Source organism: Squalius cephalus, assembly GCF_949319135.1.
Source record: "Squalius cephalus genome assembly, chromosome: 11".
Lineage (NCBI taxonomy): Eukaryota > Metazoa > Chordata > Actinopteri > Cypriniformes > Leuciscidae > Squalius > Squalius cephalus.
In genome coordinates this window covers 39,118,455-39,132,294 of record NC_137132.1, presented here as the reverse complement: position 1 = coordinate 39,132,294, position 13,840 = coordinate 39,118,455, and the positions used below count along the sequence as shown (strand labels likewise).

The window sequence follows — 13,840 nt, the reverse complement described above, 5'->3', positions numbered from 1 at the left end:
AGCTTAGAGTCTGAACTTTACAGTGAATGTATCCACTTTGAAAAACTCTTAAGTATTGCTGAGTTATTTGCTGATAAATAGAATTTCTTTTTTTTCATAATCTATAAAATGTACTGCAATGTGTCAAAAACATCATACAGCTCATGAAACATTCTCAGATAATTGAAAATGGCACTTCATTTTTTACAGCATATTATTACAATTAAAATGAGCCCAAAATTAACAATCTATTGCTTTTATGACAAGATATTCTTCATGGAGAAAAGATTGCCCATGAGGGGGTGTCAACGACTGTACAAAAAGGCTGTCTCTTTTCCAAATGCTGTAACTTTTGATTCCTTTATCCAAAAATTATTATTTTTTGTTATCCAGATGTAGCTAACATGTAGGGGGACTTCACTAAAAAAGAATTTTCCTCCTACCTTATTTCCTTCCTGAGTTATTCCATGACAAATAAGATCAAAATAAAAATTATATATATATATATTGTCTTTTATCCGCTGTTTCTTGGCAGGACAATGTCCAAATGTAATGTAATTTATATTTTCAAAAAATATAAAAAGAGTTCATTCAAACGATACCTACCTTTTGACTCTCCTTGCTATAGTTTTGGAGTTATTATGATTATATAATTTTTATATAGTTTGGGGCAAAATTTGCTGTTTCAGTCTTACCAGTTAATTTCTCTCTCTGTGTGTGTGTGTGTGTGGGGGGGGGGGGTGTCTTATTTGCACTCTTGATGTTTTAGAGTGTCACCCCTTCATTGCTGTACACTTTTTTTCAGCACAGTGGCTGATCTGTAGCTTGTACCACCAAAAGTTTCTCTGAGTTTTCCTATTTTTTCGTATTTCCCATTAATTTCCTATGTCGCCCGTTTTCGGGCGGGAGGAAGCTAAGTGTGACTTTTTTTTTACGACCCTTTAACATATCAGAATCATCTCCTTGATTTTTTTGTGTTCATATAGGTAATAAAACAAAGGTCACCAAGTTTCACCCCCATCCGATGAAGCAAAAAAATTAAACAAATCGAAACGTTCAAGTTTTCGCCCGTTTTCGGGCGAAGAAGCCCTAAACGACGTGAAAAAGAAACTGGTGAAAAAGACCTTTTTATTAAATGACTTCTACTCATCTCATAACCTGGATTTTATGTTCATCACAGAATCCTGGATAAAGGTTGGTGATTTAACACCCCTCTCAGAACTGGTTCCAGCTGACTGTACATTTTTTAACTCTCCTCGTCCGAATGGACGCGGGGTGGGATAATAACAATTTTAAATAACTCTCTCCTCACACTGCCGGCTTGTCCCTGTTACGGCCTTCCCCAGTTTTGAATGTTCAGCTTCTCCACCTAAACTGAAAATGGTCCTGTCTGTCTAGCAGGGGTGCAAACAGCGCGCTTTTCGGCGCCTCCCGCTTTTTTCACGTCAGTTTGGGTGACTTGTGTGAATCGTGCAGATCCGAATAGTTTTTTTTAAGGAGGAGGGGGGGGGGGGGGGGTGGTTTGAGAGGGTCTGATTATAATTTAACCAACAGTAATTCTGGATTGCGTCCACCAACAAGTAAATAGGAAATAAGCGAATCAGAACACTGCGCGCCAAACCAGCAGTATGTGCGCAAGCGTGAACCACTAGTGTTTCTGTCTCACTCTGGATCTGCCACTGCATCACATTTCTCTCTGCGTGGCGTGGAGTGTCCATTTTAATGTCGGCTCTCATGTTTACTGGTTAGAGCTTGTGTTAGAGCACAATGCCTGCGTGACACACACACTTCTCGAGCCGCGCCGAAACCGCGTGCTAGAAATAGAACCGCAACCGACGCCTATTTTTCACGCGACACGCAAGAGTGTTGGAAGTTTTCAGACAAAATAGAAGGCGCAAATACATATTAATAAATTACATTTTGATGCTTGAAAGTCTCTCGGTTTTGACAAATGCATATATAATTATAATTTAAAAAATAGGCCTAATTATCGATTTTCAAATATTGCCCCTGTCAATAGGCCTACAGAACGAAATATTCAGTAGCCTATTTTGCCGTCAATACTGCCGACGTTGTCTTAAATAAGCCAGTGTCCGTCTCAACGAGTTTCCCCGTAAACGCAGTCAAAATAAAACGGATGCGTGTCATTACCGGTATTAGATACGTGCATTCGTCTTAAAGGGACAGCACCCAATATACCTGCAGCTGTTTGTGTCACCAAAGTTAATCAAACAACAAAAGAGAAAGAGAAAAATCACGTTTTGTCAAAAGATAAACTGTATTAATACTTAATACAGTTAATTTACCTGAAAAACATAAAGCATTGCTTTATTTCTCGTGTATTTGTGTTTTATTGTATTTATATTTGTATTTTGTTTATTAGTTTCTATGCAGATGCACTAGGCCTACCCTACACAATTACCCCAAATCATCCTAGAATTGTTAATTCTTTACAAAAAGAGCTATTCAAATCATCAGGTGAAATTGTTTTCAGGAAGTAGCAGTAAAGCAAGAAGAAGAAGTGGAAGATAGTTTTTTTAAATTTCATTTGACTCTATGTGTCTATAGGGGTGGGTTGGGGATGGTGGCAATGTAGTATCTGGATATTTGCCGCGGGACGAGGGCTTCGATTACCTCTCTCTTTTTTGACCATACATGTGTTTGCACCCCTGGTCTAGGGGTGATATACCACCCTTCACATTCTACTAAGGATTTTATACAGCAATTTACTGAGCTTATCGTCAATTGCCACAAATTATGATCGCTTTCTACTGGTGGTCGATTTTTATATTCATGTTTGCTGTTTGTCAAATTCCTTGAGTTTCTTAATCTAATAGATGATTTTAATCTATCGCAGTGGATCAAAAACTCTACTCATATTTAGGGCCACACGTTGGATCTTGTTCTCTCCTATGGGCTCGATGTCACTGATATTGTGCTCTCCGATCATAAGCCTATATTATTCTCACCTTCTCTTCCAGAGCTCTCTCAGCTCACTATTGCACCTGTAACACTGTTTGCACCTGTGACATTGTCACGGTTCTACTCTCCACAGTTTAGCACAAACTTCCATCTGTGCTTTGCTGAAGTATGCTCACACTTGCAATTGGATCAACCATTATCTGACCTGGATGCAGATCAACATCTTCTTCGGTTCTTGTTCTCTTAGATCTTTCGGCAGCTTTTGAAACCACTGACCACCCTACTCTTTTATCTAAACTAGAGTCTTGGGTGGGTCTAAAAGCTTCTGTTCTGACATGGTTTCAGTCATACCTGTCTGACAGAAAGTGTTTAGTAAAGATGGCTAATTTCTCCAGCTCCATTGCACCTCTGACCTGTCGTATTTTGACTCCTTCTCTTTTTTCTCTACATGCTACCTCTGGGCGCTATTCTAAGGAAACATGGTGTATCATTTCATTTTTCCATGGATGACACCCAATTTCATATTCCAATCAAGAGAAACAACTCTGTAATGACTAATTCTCTTCTGCTATGCTCAGAGGAGGTTAAAGCATGGCTAGCCCAAAATGTCCTCTTTCTAAATGAAGACTGAATGGGTCTGTTCTTTCTTTTGATATATTGAATCTAAAAAAGGGAGTTAGGAGCAACAGCTGTAACTATAAGCACAACTACATGCACATTTTGCAGCTACACATATCCAGCATAAGAAAAACGTTTATCATAACAGCAAAAATGATGCAGAATCAATGCGTTACGTTCCCCTAACCACCTAGGGGTCGGGAGGGGAGGTAAAAAAAAAAAGGAGGAGGGCGAGAACACACTTCAATCCTCTGTCCCAGAGTAAAGGCGACACCAGATGATATACACCAAAGAAAGGATTTTATTTACAAAAAAAGGCCAGAACATGGGTTACTAGGGAGCAATGGTTCAGGGGAGAGCAAGACCTAAAATAACAAACAAAACAGCCCACTAACTAATTTTGGGAGGAGTCCTAACTAACCTAAGAAAGGTTAAACAAAAAGGCAAACAACATAAACTTCCCTCAACTCCCTTGCTATACAAAAACAGAGACAAAAACAGTATTAAAAGAAAAAGGCACTCACCCCCTACAGCTTCCCTCACAACAGTAACTACTAAACAGGTTAACAAGAACAACATACCTTCTGCTTAATTTTTAGCTTTAGTGATATCAAGATCACTTAACACAGGTCACTGCTAGCCACAGCTAACTCACAACTACTGTCTCTGAATGTCAGAAGCAAACATATTTCACAATAGAGTTCAATCTGGAGCAGGGGAGAAGTGCGTCTCACTGCTGCAAACACTGGACTGCCCCATTATACTCTCCATCTCAGGCACACTTCACAAACCAGTTACAGGTGCTGATGATTAGGACTGAGAGCAAGTAGAGAGAGAGAAAGAGAGACAGCAAGCAAATGGGAGAGAAGAAATTGTGATATCTAGGTTAAGATTGGGACATTGTTTATTAAATATTTAGGAGATTTAGGGTGTTTTCACACCAGGAAAGTCAGATAGTTCACTTGCTTTGGTCCGGACCAAATACAATGTTGATTTTTTTTTTTTTTGGTACGGTTCGCTTTCACACTGCTCTTTTTGCAAGTGAATCAAAATGTGTAAACAAAACCACACGTGTGCTAAGGTCGTCCATTCATTGGACAGGAATTCTCAAGCAGGGAAAAGCAGGAAGTGCAAAAAAGGCTCAGCATGGAGATATTTCATTATGCAATATTTGTTCTTTTACTGATTTGGTGTTATTCTCTACGAACGCAATATGAAGAATCTAATGAGCATCATATGATAAAATGTCGTCTATACAATGTTGTAATAGGATTTTTAAACTACCGTTACATTATATGATCACGCTCCTATTCATGCAAATGCTTTTAAACCTTAAGCGTGATAAGACAAAAGAGAACGCTCTGTCTGTGGATGTCCTGATGCACACACGACATGTAGAAAGACACGCAACAGTATCGTGTGCACAGACAGCGCGCCGGACTGTGCGGGAGACCGCTCATATCCCCTCTCCTTCATCCGTTCGCTAAACTTGCTGAACACATCAGTATTTTTATCCGTTATTTTCAGCAATTGGGTCGGTTCATGTTCACACCTTAAACGAACCGTACCAGAGTTCGTTTGGAACCGTACAGAGACCACCTCTTCAGCTGGGTCTCGGTTCGGTTGTTTGGTCCGCACCCGAGTCCGATTGCTGTATTCACACCTGCCCAAAAGATCCGCACCAAGGGGGGAAACGAACTTGAGTTTGATTCAAACGAACCAAACAAGGCAGGTGTGAATACACCCTAAGTCTGTAAACCTATTTTCTGATTCACACTCTGGAGCAGAAGGTGGTGGAAATGCACCAATAAGCTGGATGGAGGCTTCTCCCCAGCAAGGCTCTCTTCAATACGACCTGTCATTTAATCCCACCGGTCACAATAGTGACAGTAAAAAAATGTTTCATTTCTAAGGCTATAAAAATGTTACTGAATGATCTATCAATGCATTTCCAGCAGATATTGAAATAATAAAGGGTCTCAATGAAATATGTGCAGTGTCGCATGTTTACTGTAAATTGTCACATGACCAGAGCTGTTTACTTCCTGTTTGCGCCAAGAGAAGAGGATGGCAGCAAGAAAGCTCCCAAAGAAAAGGGTGGTAAAGTATGTTAACATAAAGATAGGACATAGATTTTTGGTACACATCATGTTTAAGGTGTCTAGTATTGATATATGCATTTGCAATTACTCAACTTTGTTTAATGTGGTCATAGAACTCACAAACATGTCAACGGCAACAATAGTGACCGGTGGGATAACCCATTGTATCTACATACTAATACACATAGGCTAACTGTTCTACCTTACTTTCTACCTAATTTTACACACACACACACACACACACACACACACACACACACACACAGACAGAAACTCACACACACACACACACACACACACACACACACACACACACACACACACACACGGTCACGTCTCCTCTGATGTCTGATCTCCACACACACACACACACACACACACACACACATAAACACACACATAAACACACACACACACACACACACACACGGTCACGGTCACGGTCACGTCTTCTCTGATGTCTGATCTCCACACACACACAGACACACACAGAAACACACACACACACAAACACACATACACAAACACACACACACACACACTCACACATGGTCACGTCTCCTCTGATGTCTGATCTCCACACACACACACACCCACACACACACAGACACACAAAAACACACACAGAAACAAAACATACACACACACACAAAAACACACACAAACACACTGCACAGGTCAAATAGACCTATATTAAATCAATACAGTGGTTGATACAACACAGTATCCCACCGGTCACAATTGTGACCGATCATAAAACACACTTTTTCACACACTTTTCCATGAAAATTTCAAAAAATTATGATTGATTGTTTCAAAGGGATACTAATGACACATGATTTGGATATTTTTGTGTCTGGGAAAAAATTGGGATTAAATGGGTTAATCCTTAGGCACTCCTGATGACTTCGGGCACTCTCTGGGTCCTTTACTACCTCAACTTTAAAATTATTAGTTCCCACTACAAAATTGTTCATTTTTTTTTCTTCTTTCGTGTACATGCGGCAATCCTGACAAAACATGACGACATTTTCGTGATCAAACACAAGCCATTCACGACCCGTAAGCCATTTGGCATTAAATTCTGTTTTCTTAGTTTCTCTGTCGATATCCTCATCCCCTAGCCTGACTACGTCAGACTTCCTACTTCCGCTCAATTTCATTCCGCTTCTGTAGTCAGTCTGAGATAGCAGCGTATCTTTCAGTTTTCTTCCGGCCTGAAAACAGCCGGGCCAATCAACGAACAGAGGGCGGGCTGAGAGCCGTGACGTAGACACTGATTGTACCGTGGATGCGTAGATTTTTACTTCACATAATCTGCAAAAGTCGCGCACAGCCATGTTCACTCCGGTATTTCGCTCGATGGTTTTGTTTTCGCATCATACATGTGTTTACAGTGGAAGTTAGATGCGGCTGAGCCGGCGCATAACACATGCCATAACCAAACGTTATGTGATTGGCTTACGGGTAACCAATGATTTTAAACTTCAGACAAGCGCCCCCCCGCGAGAGAGAAAACACTTCTCTATTATGCCATTCCAGACTCTGTCTACGAAGCAAAGTGAAGTAGCAGAGTCTGGGATTACCAGGCTACTCATCCCCTGCCTCGTTCCTCTTCTCGCCCCCAGAAGTCTGTCCCAACCACAACCACATTTAGTTTAATCTTAACTTTTTACTTTACTTTACTAGCTAACTCCCTCCTCTTTCAGTCTATGCTCCCTGCTCTGGCTCCGTTCATTCTTCTTCTACCTTGTTTTTAGCGCAATTTTCCACCGGACAAATTGCGATTGTTAACTCATGATTTCTGTTCTGTGCGTCTGTGCGCACCAATCTTGCACTTCTATCTACTCCTCAACCAGACCACCTAGAGACTTCGGGTTTTCGGCATTATGTTAAGGAAGGTCTAATCTCGCAGCCAGTGGGCGTATGAAACATCATCACGTAGCATTATGGCACAGTGTTTATGGGAAATGTAGGAAGTACTGCCAAGGGGATAATATCATGCATGTAATGCCTCATGCATCACCGGCCAAACTGACTAGTAAGTTTATATTAACACCCGCCAAAATGAATTTTAACCCGCATTTGGCGAACCCTGTTCTGTTCATTTAGAACCCTGTATGGAGCTAATCGCTAAACCTGCTTAGCATGTATACTGTAAACATTCTTTATTCATATGAAAATACCCCAAATCGCATGAATATCGGACACAAATCATATACTATCATAATCGTGTTTATTCTCCATTTTGAATGTGTAGAAATGTTTATTTTGATTTGTTTTTCACAGAGCTGTGAAGGAGGAAGTTTACTTGTAGTGAGAAGTTCGGATCATTTTACTGACTTTGAATCTCGTTTATCAAAATAAACAAATCTTTTTTCGAGTCATTTCGTTCATTTCAGCAGAATGTATTTAAAATGTTACATGTTAGCCAAATTCCCCAAACACATCAAATGTTAATCGCATTTTGAATAAGAAAAAAAATTGCAATGCAAGGAAAAGGCCAAATTATGAGAAACAGAAATGATTCATTCATTTATCTGGGTCTTAAGGCCATGCAGTCTGTTAGTTTACCTCACCTCCCGATCTGAGTCGTTCGTTCATCCCATGACATCCTCATAAACTGAGCTATGCAGTCTGTAGAGCCGGATACAGAATTGATTAATTCACGTTTCGAGTCTATCGACTTTGTGTTCGAGTCATTCGTTCATCACGTGACAAAAGAACGAAAGACTCAGAAGAATCAGACCCGAAGACTCGAGAGATGAACTAATCATTTCTCTTTCCAGTAATGAACCTATGTTGCGCAATGCGCATAAACGGTCAGCACAAAATGAACGAATCGTTCATGACCGACCCATCACTAAAGTTTACACAGGACGTGGTCATTCAGAAAGCAGGAATTATACCACGCAAGATGATTGACAGCCCTAGACGGAATCAGCGCTCGTTGAGTCATAACTGATGCAAAACTCATTACAGGAGAGACATACAGTGTCAAGAAAAACCTATATTTTAGATGTCCAAGCATTCCTTTTGCAAACATTGTAATAATGCAGTGAGATTATTATCAACCATGAGCCCTGCAACAGATGGCATGACCCACACAGATACTCAAAGATGTCTGAACATCATCGGTCACATCTGGCACTACATGAAGACACTAAAAACACTAAATTCATATAACTATGGCAACTTCATGATGCTCAAAATGACCTGCAGATTGCCTTAAAGCCAAAGGATAGTCATAACAAATATTGATTTGATACTTCATAGAAGTTATCATAAATAAATTAAATAAATAAACAGTCTTCATGACATTTTTTTTTTACTTTACATCATGGCATCCATGTTCTCCTTGCCCTTGACTCCAGCAGACCTGGGACTACAGAGGATAAGTGGATGGATGGATGGATGGATGACAACATTTTTCTTAAAACTTTTGACAGTATGCTGTAGTTTGCAAATGGATTGTTCCAATAAAAAATATGACAATTAAAACAGAAATAGGCTACGTCAGTTATTAAAATGGCTTTGATCTGGTTCATTTAAAAAAACTGGACATTTATTGGCTTTGTGCAAACAATTATGTAATAGGCTAACCTATTTAGAGTCATGTTTTGTTACGTAAATATAAACAAGACATAATTTGATATGAAATTTCATAAAAATGTATTTAGTTGTTTGCTGCAACATGTGCTGTAACAAAAAATCCATAGAAAAACGGATAATGAGGGCTAAAGGCTCCACGGGGGAAAAACACGCATTTGATGCACAAAAACTTGCCGCAGCACTTTTCAAAACATCCGCTTTTCAAGATGCACGTGGAAATTTGTGAAAATGAGCAGAAGTGCAAAGTTGATTCTGTGCTAATTTGATCTAATATTTGACGAAATGTTGTAGATTTAAATAGCAAATGAGAATCGATACAATTATTGAATATATTTTGAGACAAAGGTCTTGTTAATGATTTTCAGTTTTGTTTAAGGTGCAATTAAAGTAACATTTTTTTAATAACAGAAGAATATGTAAAAGTATGGTATTTGAGGTAAAAGGCACAACAATTAACATGATAATAAATACCTGACTGACTTTTTCATTTGTTGACATGAAATGGTCAGATTAGGATAGTAAATATCATATATTAAGTTGGGAGTCCATCTTAGGCCCCGTTTACACGATGGGAAAACGCAGATATTTCCCTGCGTTTTGGCCTGTCATTTACACGAAAACGCCGTTTTTATCCCAGAAAACGATTATTTCTAAAAACTCCGGCCAAAGTGGAGATTTCTGAAAACGCCGGTTATGTGTTGCCGTGTCAACTGGGAGAAACGGGGTTTTAGGTTCTCAAACGTCACATTATGCGCCAGAAAATGCTTACGTCATGTGAGCGCCCTATGTTTATAGTTTGTTTGGCTACTATTTGATCATGGATGCTGTTAAGGTGGTACTCATTTTTACTTTTGTGCAAACGCTTTTGGCCTGTTTGCATTTGCTTCGCTGTCTGTCCACACGTAGTCTCAGCCTCAGACGTCACGCCCACGGAACGTTGGCTAAACGTCTGATGCATATGGCACACTTTTCTGGAAACACTTCAGGAGTTTCGAAGTCGCGACCTGATTGGTTGAATTCTACAGGATGTCCGCGAGACGTGTGTGTCGCGTTCTTTAACGGTCCGTCTGGAAACAAATGCCGTGACGCCAAAACCCCTCGTGGAAGAAGAAAGCCGTTGTGTTTACAACTGAGACAAATGAGCGCTTACCAGGATCAACTAAACGCTGGATTTTCAAAAGTATGTGAAGTTTGCGGATCCATTGTTGCAGTAAACTTGCACAACGTTCTTGAATGAATAATTTATGAAATGCACGCCGGTCTGTTATTGTAGGGACATCGACATTATATTGGCACGGCCCTAAACATGACGCGGAACAAAACGAACTGTGATTGGTTGCGTTATATGTCAGTCAAACGTCCTCTTGGCCAAGAAAAGCTGCGATAGAGTCCAGACCTTCTGCCGTCAGTCTGAAGGTCTGGCTACGCGAGACTAGTCCACACGAACGAACCTCGCGCCATGTCTGTTTTTTTTAAAGGAACAGGAAGTCGCTCGTGCTATTCGTTGTTGTCGATTTTGAGGATTCTGATTGGCTTGCATGGCTTTATCCTTCTCCCTACACTGCCGCCCATTGTATCTATGCGGGTTGATGTAAACGACAACTTTTTTTGAAAACGATGTTGTGTGCACAATGTTATTTTTGAAAACGGAGGGGGAGAAATATTCGTTTCTCTAAATACCCGGCTATGTGTAAATGTGGCCTTAGAGATAATCACCATATAATGAAACCATCCTATTTAAGAATATGACATTAATCATATCATAAAATAGCGTTTATTGTTACTACTGTAAATCTATATTAAATTATTATGCGATCTCATTCATTGCTTTTTATAATATTTACTTTTTAAAATAATAATAATTGTTTCTGTATTTAATACATTTAATTTTATTTAAAAACTCTATTTTAATGACAGTATATTTATTGAACAAAAATTAGTAATTTTATCAAAATAAACAGAAATGCAAACTTTGCTATAGTAATTGCTTTGAACAAGTATTAGTTAAGACATTATTTAAAAAAAAAAATTCTTAAGGTGTGCCTTATTTAGCCCCGTTGTAGCTTAAACACCTGTAAAAAAAATGAATACGGAAAGTTCAGTCATATTAACACGGAACATAGCCTGGCTGTATTTTTACGGACTTTTCTTCGAGTGAATACATGAAGTGATGCATCTTTTCACAAATCATTGCTGTGATATGGCAGTTCATATCTGTCCATGAGAATGTTTTCCTTTTACTCCGTGTGAACCTCTCGCACTACAGACCGAGAGGAGGAGGTTTCAATCGCTCAGTTTCTCTCTCAACGAAAGCTGACCTGATCACACTCGATGTTCTAAACCTGAGGGGACAAAGCGAAGGATACGACTGATGGATTATTAATTTCAGCATGCCATGTGGACAGTGTTTCATGTGAATATTTATCTAAATAGTCTGCGTATTAGGTAAGTGTGCTTCATATACTCTTTCTGTGGTATTAATTCATTTATTGCTAATTCGTCGGCATCTCTGCAGTTAAATCGAGATGTTGCTGACACGGATTTTCAGAACGCGTCAAATACAAGTTCTGTTTTACTATAAGTTTGGATGTGGTCATGACATATAGCCCAATTCATATAATAAGTCTTATAATAATATTCGTAAGAACATCTTCTGTAATATTTAGCTACATACATTCAAAACTGTCAAATTTTCCCTGTATTGTAATCATTATGATCACATTGCTTTAACGTGCATTGTTTCGGCTGAACTATTGTCTTATAAATGTAAATTTCTGCCATAAGGACATTACTGTGACAGACACCTCTGATAACAGATTTCGTAGAAACATATACTGCTTTGAAATGATGTATTGTGAATAAATGTGAACTGAATTAATAAACATGAAATATGTCATATTTTAATATATTATTAATATTACCTTTTTAATGTTTAATAAACAAACTTGTGTAATGTTTCTTACGCATTTTATTATAATTTTAAAAAGGTATGCTTGAAATATCTAAAAGGTAGCCTACTTTGCATGTAGAACTTTGTTAACGGCAGTGAATAGTACTGTAGAAATGATTCATTGTTTTCTTCTTACAGAAAGCTAATGATTAATGGCAGCTTGAGCTGGTCATAAATAGGGAAGAAACACAGCTCTTCTCCAGAATGCGTGGCCCAACAGCACCAGAGTCATGTTTGCTGTGGAGATTCCTGGTGCTGCTGTGTGTTTTGGCCGATATAACACACAGAAGCAGCGGCTGTCCCGAATCCTGTGCCTGTTACGCTCCATCAGAAGTGCACTGCACATTCAGATACCTGAGTCAAATACCCAGGGACATTCAGCCAGCTGTGGAACGGATTAACCTGGGGTAAAACATATCACAGTCAAACTAGCATGAAACTTTCTATAAAGGCCGATTCCGACATTTGTAATTTTGTGTTTCAGGTACAACAGTTTATCAACTCTTAAAGTTAACGACCTCTCTGGACTAAAACACCTGGAACTATTAATGCTGCATAGTAACATCATCAAGATTGTTGAGGACAACACGTTCCATGACCTCACATCTCTGCAGGTAAAATACTGAACTCACTACTTTGGAAGCAACATTATTAAAAGTTTCTGTATTTAAGGTATGCTATTTTTTTCTCCATATTAAAAAATGATTAAGAGATAGCGACTTCAGTCATATCACTGGTCTAAAAAAAAAGCTGTTTTATTAAACACAAGGGCTATTCATCCATATCATGTATGTCATGTTGAGATCACATGACCAGGCAAATTCTAATCACTTTATCTCTGTAACACCCCAATTTTCCATTGTGGAATAAATAATCACACACTGTGAACAGGGCATGTGTACAGAGGCATCTGGAAACTGAAAACATTTGCTTTGTGTGATGCTGCATCCACAACAATAGATGGTAGTATGTCACGGCTACTATACCAGCAGCATGAGTGAAATATTACTTAGTGCACTTTTATGAAAATACTTAACCCTTAAAGAACAGTTTTGGGGAACCTGACTCACCTATTCTTTTCTTTGTTTTTCTAAACCATTATAGCAGTCAGCATCAAGTGCCATATACCATTTTAAACAAGTGTCATCTCATTTAAAATGTCCAAATTTACAGTTATTTTGTATTAGAATCGTTAATTTATCAGATTTAAGAAAGACGGCAGCAAACAAGTTTTGTTAACCAAGAAAGTTATACTTGGATATTCTAGATTTCCAGATGAAATTTTGTCTACATGTAACAATCCCTAAGCAAGTTATAGCCATTTATTACAACATTATTATAGGTTTATGATTTTCAGTGAAAATCTGGTGTTTTTTATTTACTGATAATGTAGATGTGTCCAGAAAAGTTCAGGAAGTAAAGTAAATAGAAAACATTGTTATATTATAATAGAACACTGAAGCAAAAGTGACTTTTTTTTTTTGTCTTGTGAATTTTCTTGTGAAAATACAAACAGTGCAAATGCTTTTCACAAACTATAAGTAGTATTTACAAATTTATAAATGTATCTGTTATTTTGTGTTTGTTTTCATGCATGCACGCATGTGCTCACGCAACTACTTTCACTTTGCCTCAGTTCAAATTTCCAAAGAAAGTT

General features: G+C 38.6%; 1 protein-coding gene across 1 annotated transcript in view; it reads left to right on the top strand.

The window, feature by feature from the left end:
- The first annotated feature begins 11,441 nt into the window (after window positions 1-11,441).
- igsf10 (immunoglobulin superfamily, member 10) overlaps window positions 11,442-13,840 on the top strand; it is a 62,271-nt gene continuing 59,872 nt past the window's right edge. The window contains exons 1-3 of the mRNA XM_079885710.1: window positions 11,442-11,678; window positions 12,322-12,590; window positions 12,668-12,797. Of these exons, the coding sequence (XP_079741836.1) occupies window positions 12,388-12,590; window positions 12,668-12,797 (333 nt within the window). The 5' untranslated portion in view covers window positions 11,442-11,678; window positions 12,322-12,387. The remainder of the gene's footprint in view (window positions 11,679-12,321; window positions 12,591-12,667; window positions 12,798-13,840) is intronic.